The sequence below is a fragment of the Geospiza fortis genome, unplaced genomic scaffold (assembly GCF_000277835.1).
Source record: "Geospiza fortis unplaced genomic scaffold, GeoFor_1.0 scaffold132, whole genome shotgun sequence".
In the NCBI taxonomy this organism is placed as follows: domain Eukaryota; kingdom Metazoa; phylum Chordata; class Aves; order Passeriformes; family Thraupidae; genus Geospiza; species Geospiza fortis.
In genome coordinates this window covers 4,912-16,042 of record NW_005054446.1, presented here as the reverse complement: position 1 = coordinate 16,042, position 11,131 = coordinate 4,912, and the positions used below count along the sequence as shown (strand labels likewise).

The 11,131-nt window shown below is 51.3% G+C and overlaps 1 protein-coding gene across 1 annotated transcript in view; it reads right to left on the bottom strand.

The window, feature by feature from the left end:
• Positions 1-239: 239 nt before the first annotated feature.
• The window catches only part of AJAP1 (adherens junctions associated protein 1), a gene marked incomplete at its 5' end in the record, with an annotated part of 14,234 nt that continues 3,342 nt past the window's right edge, over positions 240-11,131 (bottom strand). The window contains 2 exons of the mRNA XM_031062326.1: positions 240-4,901; positions 9,481-9,611. Coding sequence (XP_030918186.1) covers positions 9,539-9,611 — 73 coding nt within the window. The remainder of the gene's footprint in view (positions 4,902-9,480; positions 9,612-11,131) is intronic.

Here is an 11,131-nt window from a genome sequence, read left to right as displayed (position 1 = left end):
GCCACGGGGTGTGGAGGTGGCACTGCGGTGGCGGGGACTCCAAGGGGATGCACAAGACCCTCTTCCCAGGATGAAGGCAGGGCCATTTCCCTGCTGCTCACCCGAGGTGTGCACAGCTGGGAACAGGGGGATTTCCCCAGAAAGACTCCTTGCTGAGACATGGATCCCCCTGGAGACCAAACCAACCCCGTCCCCTCCCCGGGGACCGCGCGCGGAGGAACCCAGTCAGCAGCGGCTGCGCGGTTCTCATATCAGTTTTAATAGCAACATCAGAGTACTAAATATACAGAGGGCAAGGGGACAGGGTGGCATTTACAGTGCTTCCAAATACACGGCTTCCACGGACAGAGACAAATTAAAAACCGCTCAGGAAGAAAAAAGGTCCTTTTGGCACCGCCCTAGCTCGCGCCGCGGGCGGGTGGGGCAGCCACAACGCCAAAAGGCGACGGCGCTTCCACCGGGTGCCTCCTGGTGCAGGATTTTCCCAGGAAAAGAAAGAAGTACTCAGTGATGTAAAACCGGTTACAAAGTAAAACTGTCTCATGTTAGAAAACGGGTTTTGGCAAAATAAAAATAAAGTGTAAACTTCACTGTACATGTCCTATCAAACAAAAAAATAAACCCCTTGGAACCTAAAATAGAAGAATCTGGGTCAGAAATCTGTGCCCTTAGTGTACATTTTTGTGCAACATATACTTTTTTCAAAGTAAATATTATCTTCACTCGTGACACTATTAAAAATGTACCTACAAATGTTGAGAGTAATTCTTAAAAATGTGTGAGAAGCGTTAGATGAGCTCGGGAGACCAAACCCACAGACTTGGAAATGGCAAGGGATTTCTTGCTGGTTTTGAAAAAATCGCGTACAGATTTAATATCTGGTTGAACGAAAATTCCAACCACATTCATCCTGAAATGGGTGGGCTGAGATAGGATAGATATATTTTTGTTCTATTTTATTTTTTTTTTAAATTTTTTTTTTTACAAAATATATATTATGTGTAGAATATCTACTATTTAACTACCGTTTCAGCTGAACTACCTTCCTTCGCAAACAAGCTGCCAGTGGAGAAGAGGTAACCTGAAATCCGTCCCCGCGCCAGCTCTGCCATCGCTACGGTGACCTCCTGGCAGGCTCGGTGCCCTTGACCCCACGGTGTCCCGTGGAGCACTGGTGTTCTCTGGAGCACGGCTCCTGCCACCACCACCGGCCGCCCTTTCTCCAGCTGGGAAGACAGAGTGAAGGTAAACGATCGGATCTGGAGAGACAGGCGGCTGCCCAAGGCCAGCTCTGCCTGGGGTGCTGTGGGGTGAAGCCGCCTTCGGGGCTTCCAAATATCAGGGGATTGAGGAGCAAACCCTGCCCGCCCTACCTGTTGGTGCCATGATGTGGGAGCTCAGACCTGGAGCCCCAAACCTGCTCAGTTTGGTGCAGGACAAAGTCCACTGGTGCCGGTGGCAGCAGTGGCACTGACCCCCAGCCCGGTGGGAGCAGCACATCCTGTGGCCTCTGCTCAGGGTTTGCAAGGGATGTGGAGGGAGGAGAGTCCCAGACAGCCCTGGGAAGCCTGGGCTTGCTGCAGAGCCCAAGGAGAGCCAACCTCTCCTTGCCATGGGTGGTTTGTGCCACACCACTTTCTCAAAGACAGAGCCACAAGTGACACACAGGCACCCCATGACACGTCTGGGGAATGTGGCAGCCTCTTGGCTGCCATGGTGTGTTTCTCAGGGACTGTTCAGGGGCTAAGAAATCTGGAAAATGAACTGAAAACAAACAAGCAGCAGCGGGCTGAGGGCTTACAGCAAAGCAAGGAGCAAAACTTTTCTTTTTTCAAGCTTCCAGGACCTCGGGGTGAGACGATGTGCCCAAAACATGACAAAGCTCCCACAGGAGCGTGTCTGAGAACACCATGCTTCCCTGCCTTTCCACGGTGGGAAGATCTCCTCAATAGACTAAGCCATGGAAATGCGACTTTGTATTCTCATTTCTTTCTTGTTTTTTGGCTTTCCTCAATAGGAGGGAATGAGATCAACACAGTTCATTTCTCTTCACTGTGCAAGACCTTGGGACGCCTGGATCCTGCCTCGTCCATCACTGCATCAGCAGCTCCATCCCAGCCCTTCCTCCTCCTCCTCTCCCTCCACCGCAGTGACCCAGCATGGATGGGGGGAGGCTTCCTCTGATAAAGTGCAAGTGCTGTTGGTCCTTATAAATAAGGGAAGATTGTGCATCTACTTTTGTTCCCTGGTTCACTGCTCAGCTCCGGGGAGACCAGGACATGTCCTGCTGCAGACTGGGGGGGGAAGCTCATGCAAGTCCTGCCCTCTGAAACCTGTGCCCATCCTCAGGGTTGCAGTGATTCACCTTCCTTCTCTCTCTCTCTCTCTCTCTCACACACACACACACACACACACATTTTCCCTTCCTCTTCCCGAGCTCCACAGGGAATTTCCTGTGAGCCAGGTGCCTCTCCATCACCACTGCCACCATCACCACTGCTTGCACCAGTGCTGCCCTGGCACCTCCCAGCTATGCCTGACAACTTCCCTGCGGGCAGCAGGTTCCATCCATGCAGAAACACAGAATGCTGCTTCAGATGCCCTGCAATGAAGGAGCTGAGATATATTTCTTGTCACATTGCTACCGCGATTACACTGGAATACCTGTGGGAATGAAATAAATAGGAAGATCAAGGGGAGAAGCACAAGGAACATGGCTCAAAGCTGGCGTGGATGGATTCCCAAGAAGTCACAAAGGGAGGAGAGCCTGTGGGCAAGGGCTGCACCACTGACACCAGCATCACAGGAAAGCCCCAGGACACTGAGATGACCTTGGAGCAGTTGCTCAGACTCCACAGTTCCCAAGGACAGACACTCCCCACGTTCCCCAGGGACAGCTAAAGCTTTGGGGACCACTGCTCTAGCAAGACACTGTCTCCTCTTCTCCCTGGAGGCATCCAATGCTCTGGAGAGCAGGACATGAGCCACCCAGGAGACACAGCTCTGCCCAGGGGATGGTTGGCTCAAGTCCGCAGGTAATTGTCAGGGCTGGCAAGGAAGACTTCTGTCTGAGGCAGCGTCCAAAAATTCAGGACAAATAATCCAGACTGTGCAATTCCATGGGAAAAGGACAGAAAAGGACACGGGAACAAGAGACCGCACGCGTGGCTATGCGCAACACCACAGGGTTCTACTTTTTTCCTTTTTTTTTTTGTTTGTTTTTAAACTGCACGTTCATTATCATAAAGAAAAGGAGCTGAGTAATCAGTGGGGGAGTAGAAACGTGGATCTGGACAATTCTAAAAAACCACTAGTATTTACCAAGGGCAGTTTACAAAAAGAACTGGAGGACTTTGGTCTGATCTCTGCTGTCGTTTCCACCCTTTTAACATTGAAGGGACCCAAGCGAGACCCATCCCAGTGTCTGATGTGCAGCACAGCATGGCAGCACCTGACTCCATGGAAAGACTTGGACAGAGGGTTTAGGGTCAGCACCCACGAACACCACCCACCCCAGCAGGAGCTGGACGGGCGTGGACGTGTTTCTAGAGCAACACACCAAACTGGAGCCTGCAGAATCGCGCTTCCCTGGCAAAAATTCCCTTTAAACACTACTAAGAGATCTCCAGGATTGTGGACAGCCGGCTGTGTCTTCTCCTGCTGCAGCAGAGCCAGCCAAGACCGGGAGAACAAAGGAAGAGGCTCTCTCAATCCCACAGCCCCAGGCTGGGGGAGGACGACATGAGCTCCTTCCTCTGGTTTCTCACACAGGGCTGAGTAAACTTTGGTGCTGTGGCTAATTCAGAAGCCACATTTTCCAAAAACCTTCCCACACCCCACTCCTAAAATTTTTTCTTCTGTGCCAAGAGAGGCCCATCTTTTGGAAGTCCACCCCTAAAATCTGTCCTGTCCAGCCCCGAGGTGTCATGCCTAGCATGGCAGAAATCACAGCACTGTGGAAACGGGGCAGGCTCAGGCTTTCCAGCTTCTTCCCATCAACCTTGATGATGTATCGGGATAGAGAAGCCTGGAAATACCTTCAGCACCGCCTTGAGCTGTGCTCTGGATGGTTTTGGGAAGCTTTTCCTCTGCTTCCTTCCGGCAGCACAGCCCCAGCTGTCTCCCACCACGGTCACGTTGCTGGAAAAGCATTTCCAAAAAGAACCAAAATTATATATATATGTATACATACATATATATGTCTATACATACACACACACACGTATATATATGTATATATGTCTACCTATATATACACATATAGGTTGACAGGCAAGCTGCCAAAGTAGAAAACATCAGATCACCCAGTTTGCATGATGCGTGTTAAAGAAATGAGACTTTTAGCCCATGACATCTTCTTTAAAAATGAGTATTTAAGATCTTCAAAAATTGCTACAGTACAAAAAGTGTTTGTGTGTGTATATATATATATATATTTTCTCTCTACATATACCGTATGTATGGACTGGAATGGATGACCCCACCAGAAGAGATGCCCCACTTGTCCTCCACAACATTTCCAGGCGTTATTGTCTCAGCTCTCTGCAAAGTCTTTGCATCGGTTCATGGCACATAATGGTAATTATTGGCACAGGTTCAGAGTCACCGTCCATGGCCGGGCTCCAGGCGCTCATCCTTCCCTTTCCATCCCTTTGCTGGTTCCTCCTCCTTCTCCTCCTCCTCTTCCTCCTCCACGGGGTTCTTTACTCGCACACTTTCCTTCCTCTCCTCCCAAAAACGTGCTCCTTGACAACGCAGTTACCTATAGGCGTGTTCATTTTTATAAAAATATATTTGGCCCATAGAACGCTGCTCTTTGAGTCTCCTACTGGTAAACAGAAATGGTAGGTACAGGTAACCCATTATTTTTTTATATTTTTTACAGGTTCACCAATGGAATCCTGTTGAGGACAAGAAGAAAAAGAAAGATATAGTCACAACAGGGAATTTGCACCAAGTCTTGCATCACTGCTTGGATGATCTCCACAGCCTAGAGGTTTCCTCCTCCTTCCCCCTTGGCTGTGGAGCTGTGGGATTCCTGGGGGAGCAGGGTACCAGTGACCTCCTCCTCTTCCTTCTCTGCAGCTTCTGGTCTGTGCTGGGGATTGGGACCACTACTTCTCTCTCCTCAGGGCCTTTTCCAGAGTGGGATTTATTCCGGATCATCCCTGCATTCTGCAGCTTCTCACACTCGGGCCTCGAGCAGCGAGTGCTCTGGCAGACGAGCAGATGATGACAAGCACTAACAAGATTTTCTAAAGTTAAATCTAAAGAATCAATAGGGAATTGGTTAAGCACCAAACCAGAGATCCTATCAAAGTCCTTAAGCTATTTATTTACCATCTACTGGAAGATGTCTTCCTATGCAATCTTGGACCCTCAATGTGAAGACAATCACTCCCCATCACTGGCGTGTGGCCACTTGCTCTACATGTCCATGACATTTAATGAGCTGTAGCACAGCTGGGTGTGCCAAAGACAGCTGCCAGCAGGTACCTACACCCTGTAAGCCATGCTCAGGATACACATTCCTGACCCACACATCCCTAATCTGTGCCCTCTGCTTCGCTGGGATCAGCATCCAGAATGTGCTGTGCTTTTTGTTCCAGGATTCTTTCTCTAAAAACCCGCTATTTTTAAGCGAGATGCCCAATACACCATCTCCAAGAGCAACCCTGAAGTCTTAATTAGCGAGACAGATTTTCCAGAGTCCTTAATCTCCTGTGCTGGGGCTGTGCTGGGACTGCTGCTACTCCTCCAAAGACAAGCTGGGATCTTTTATGATGACTCATTATCTGTTAATGTTAACACAAACCATTTGCTGTTGTTAGGCAGAACGGGGCCAGCAGCAGCTGATGCCGTGTTCCAGCGTGGCTTTACCACACAGCTCTGTCAGCTCTCACCGCCCTGTGCCAGGGCAGGGTCAGGCTGGTGTCACCAAACCAGCACAGCTGCTGCCCCAAACTGTCCCCTCCCTGCCAGAGGTGCCCAGCATCCCGTGGCTCCTGGTGGGCACTGGTTAATGCACAACAGCAGGGTGTACAATCGGTATTGTATCCCAAATAGCCTCTTTGTGCAAAGTAGGTCAGCGCTTGATCAACCTTACAGATTTTTGTATAATCTCATTCCATGGGGTTTTTCAGTCAAAGAGAGCGGGATTAAGGACAAGAATAATGCGGAATCTCAAACTTCATTTCAGAAAGCCCCAAAGCCAGGATGAAACCAAGCCAAACCAGCCATCCTGTGCTGTGGTGCCTGGACAAAGCCACTCAAGTCTTTGGCATGTGTCCTGTGCTAGTCTGCAGAGCGGTGCCACTCCTGCCTCTGTCTGGGTGCTCCTCCAGCACCACTGGCACCAGGCAAGAGAAGTTTTCATCCCTCCCTTCAGGTAACTCCTGAGAGCTTCCACTGACTGCTCCACTCCTCCCCTCGCCAGCCCAGGGCTGCACTGAGGCTGCACTGCCACACCAGGCTGCTGCAGACAGACTGACTTCTCTGCCTGCAGGAGCAGCTGCTGCTGAGGTGTGACATCCACCGAGGTGTGACATCTACCAAGGAGCTGGTGCTCCAGAGGGGCCCAGAAGCCAGCACAGGCAATCTGCTGGAAAGCTCCACCAGCTGCTTGCCAGGGGCAGCATTGCCTGCTGTGGGGAAGGATGGGGCCCTGACAGGGACCATGCCTGCAGCACAGGAACCCTCCCCGTGGCTCCTGCTGGCACAGGAGGAATCTGACCCCAGGAAATAGCTTCAACATCTGCTCCCTGTGTACCTGGATGAGTTTTACCAGGTTTTCTGACACAACCGTGGCGCTGCCTGCAGCTCTCTGGGCTGGAGATGCTCTGCAGTGCTGTCCATTATATCTGCTGCCTCAACTGCTCAGCCCAGCCTGATGATGCTGTCGGCATCACCCAAGGCCAGGGTGCCAGCTGGGCAGCACCATGGTCAGCCCTCACACCAGGCTCACAGACTGTCAGATGTGAATTCCATTAATTGACATTAAATTCCAACTTGGCTCCTAGTGGTCATCTCAACATCTGTAGCACCTCTGTCCTGCCACCCTTGTCCTGGGACATGCCACCTGCCTTGTGCCTCCAGCTCTGGCCCCACACCATCAGGAGCACTAATGTGCACACAAGACAGCTCAGAGCTGTGAAGTGCTGTCAATTAAAATGTGTAAAACACCAGGAGAAAGGGGCTGTGAGGAGAAAGCTGCATGTAGCCCCTCCAGCCAGAAAGCTGCACATGCTCCAGATTATCCTTCTCCTCTGCTGTGGTGCAGTGGGTCAACAGCAACTGTCCCCTTCAGGTGACCTTGCTGCAGCTGTGGATGCCAGCCAGGAAATACTCATTCCCCCGGAAATGGTGCAGCCCAAGCAGCTGCATCTCCTTTTCCACCAGCCTCTCCCCTAGAAACAAGAGCTGGAGAGGCATCCTCCATGCCTCCACTCCTCTGCTTCCCTCCATCCCACTGCTCCTCTGGCACTTGGCAGCTGGTGACAGCACAAGGCAACCACGGTGGCAGGGACAGCCTGGCAGGGACAGCCTAGCAGGGAGCTCATCTCCATGCCATCTGCACCTTACACAGTGACACATGAAACTTGGAATGCTCATTTCACCTGAGGGATTCCCCACCAGCACCTGGTCTCAGCTGGGACACACCACTTATGCAAGTGTGCCCCAAAAACACGCTGGTGCAAACACACCTGTGCAGAGTAAACATGCAGAGAACAGGTAGAACAGGTTTGGGATCAATCTCATTTTGTTTTCCTTAATGAAACCAAACAGCAGCTTCCAGAATTGCATCTGTAATTGAAGTGCCATTACAGAGCTAATGCTCCAGGTACGAGCCCGATAGATTTTTCCAGAGCGTGTCAATGTGCGTTTTATGGATTCCATGAAAACAGATCAATGAGAATTTCAAGGATTTAATAAGGCGTAATGGAATGGCTTCGGGCTATTTCAAGAAATCTATGGAGGTGACCAGGGCATAGTTTTGGCCTGGGGTTTCACAGGACCTGGGGCAGGAGCAGTGGGATCCACACAGGATTCCTACAGCGCTTCAAGCTGCTCCTTCCTTCCCTCTACCTGAGGCATGGAGAGCTGTAGATGGCATTGAGTGCAGCTGTGTTATTTCTTTTTAATTCACTTTAAGCCAATGGAAAGACTTCCCAAACTCTAAAACTGACGGTGGAAAAAGCCCAGTGGGTTATTGCTGAGGCTGGTGCTCCCTGCAGATCCTCCACGCTCATTCTCCTGCTGCCCTCACTCCTGGCATCAGCTCCTGCCTGGGTTCCTTTGCCCTCTGTCCCCTGAGACAATGGCCACAACAAGAGTCAGAGAAAAAACGTGAGCTTATCAGTGGATGGGGAGTGAGAGCCTCTCACCTTCACCAGTGAAGCTGCTGCAGCCAGAAGAGGCTCTGGGGGGGCAGTGGGGCCATGCCAGGTGAATCCCTGCTCTCTGCCCCACTGTGCTGGCACACACCTCGCCTGTCCTGTCTAGACACCACAGCCCCAGCACGGCCAAGATCATTAACTTTTTATTCCCTTCCATTCTAATCTAATTATATTTCTGTGTTCAATAGCTGTGCATAATGTTAAACAGGCTATTCCAAGTGAGCTGCAGCCAGGGAAGGCTGGAAATTTCATTTACACTGAATATATGATTCATTACAGCAGGGACTTGGGACAGAGCAATTAATTCACCTGAGCACGTGGCTCAAGCGGGCACCGCTGCCCAGGGCGAGCTGGCACACACAGACTTTTCCTGCCACTGCTATCAGCTGTGCCACCTTCAAAAGTGACACAAGAAGGTGAAAACGGCTCAGGCCAACTCAACGAAAGAGAAGGAAATCCCCAAAGATTGTACTGTTGCAACCAGAACATCACCGCGCTCCTTCAGTCACAGCAACACCCCAGGTGTGACCGGCTGCTGGGGACTGTGCTTGAAGGGTTGGCCTTGCAGAGCAGCAGGAGGAGGAGGAGGAGGAGGAGGAGGAGGAGGAGGACCCCAGCACCCTTGCAGTGAGCATGGAAGTGTTCATGACAGCAAACATCACCAAATGAGCTTTCAGATACTGGTGGAGCGTGCACGCTCTGACACGGCGGGCTGTCCATCATGCCACCAGAGGTTAATTACAGATCAGGCCATTTCCCAGCACGGAAATTACTGTGGCTTTTTGAGGTTTCAGAGGTGGGCTGGAACCATGGGATCAGGCTGAACTTCAAGGCTGCCCCAGGCACCCTTTGCTTTTGAGTCCTTGTCCATCCCAGTCCCTCCCTGTTAGTGTTGGCCTGTTTGCAATTAACCTCCCTGGAAAAGGGAGCCTCGTTTGGCTCCCAATGCCCCATCCACGGCATGGAATGAGTTCCAGTCACAGTGAATGAAGTGCAGGAGGGAGGATGGCACCGGGCAGGGCACGATGGGCACAGCAGGGGCACAGGATGGATGCGGGATGGGTGCAGGGAGCGCGGTACGTACCAGGAAACAGCCCGCTGGCGTCTGCCCTGCCCCCAGAAGTCAAACAGGCTTCGGCCAGTCAGCAGGAGATTTCAAACCATTTCTCAGACACAAAGGCCACGGGAATAAGATGCCGGTCAGAAGAAGAGGGTCTGCAGTGAGCAGAAAGAGGGGCTTGTACACGCTGGTACGTAACACACATGGTGCAAGCCGGGGTGGCCTGCTGCACAGTCAGCTGTTCTACATCTCACTGGAGCGATGCTTTGAGTGGGCCTGGGTTCACCAGGCTGCCTGGAAGTGCTCTGGGATAGACTGTCCCAGAAAGCATCCCTGGATGGTGAAAAAGCCATGGTCTCTGCTAGTCATAACACAGGCACGCTCTCTGTCACCCGGCTGGAGTTCATATCAACCCAACAAAATGGTGTGACAATCCCTGCCAGTTCTCTACCTCCCGAGATGTGAAGAAACCCCGGAAAATGCAGATGAGCAGAACCCTGCACACACGCAAGAAATGCTGATTGAAAAGGCATCAACGCTGGCTGAAAGGCATTAAATTGTTGGCTCCAGGCCTGTCCTTGGGGCAGGCAGATCTGGGCTGTGGCTGCCACACATGTCGTGGTTCCTCAAGGCTGTCTGGAGCATCAGCCGCTCATTTTCTCCCTCAAAACTCTCTGCCTGGCTTCTCCTCTACCTTTGATGGGGACACACATTTACCATATGGTGAAACCACACCAGCACCCGGTGAAAGCACTCTGGAGACAGCCTGTGGTGCGGGAAACATCAACCTCACTGCTCCTGATCCCCTCCCTGGGCAGGCAAGGGGCTGGCAGAGCACGGCCACATCCCTTGGCTGCAAACGACGCTCCTTGTTAGTGCTGTGCCGTTGTTTTGCAGCAGCCAAACGGTTCATTTGGCTCTCGCTGCCTGCTCCTCCATTAATCACCTGCTTGTTTGCAGCCCGGCAGCTTTGCCGATGCCACTGAGGAGACAGCACGGGCGCTGGAAAAATGGATCCAGTGGCATTTTATGTGCTGGCAGGGGTAGCAGCAGCTGGGAAATGAACGCTGTGTGTGGTGCTGAGCTCGCCCAGCCCTGCAGGGCCAGGGGCTGCTGAGGCACCCACCCAGCCTCACCGCCAGAACTGGGGGTCAAGGGGCCAGTCCCACACTGAACTATGAGTGGGTGAGCACCTGAGAGGTAGGAGGCTCTGCCAAATGCTCCTGGAACATCCCCCCCTGTGGAATTTGCAGGCAACCTCGACAAGGGAAGAGTTGAGAATCTTGACTCCATGTTTCAGAAGGCTGATTCATTGTTTTATGCTATATATTATATTAAAAATGCTATACTAAAAGAAATAGAGGAAGGATACAGATAAAAGGCTAGACAAGAATGATAATAAAATCTTGTGACTGACCAGAATATCGACACAGCTGGACCTGTGATTGGTCATTAAGTAAAAACAATCTACATGAGACCAGTCAAAGATGCACCTGTGTCACAGACATCTTTTATGAAAAATCCTTTCCTTAGGATTTTTCCTCCTGAGAAGATGAGAGGCCTCAGGAACAAAATGTAACAATGGTTATCTGCTGCTGTGGAATGCAACAGGTGGATCTGTGATTGGCCCATGTTGGATGTTTGTAATTAATGGCCAATCACAGTCCAGCTGGCT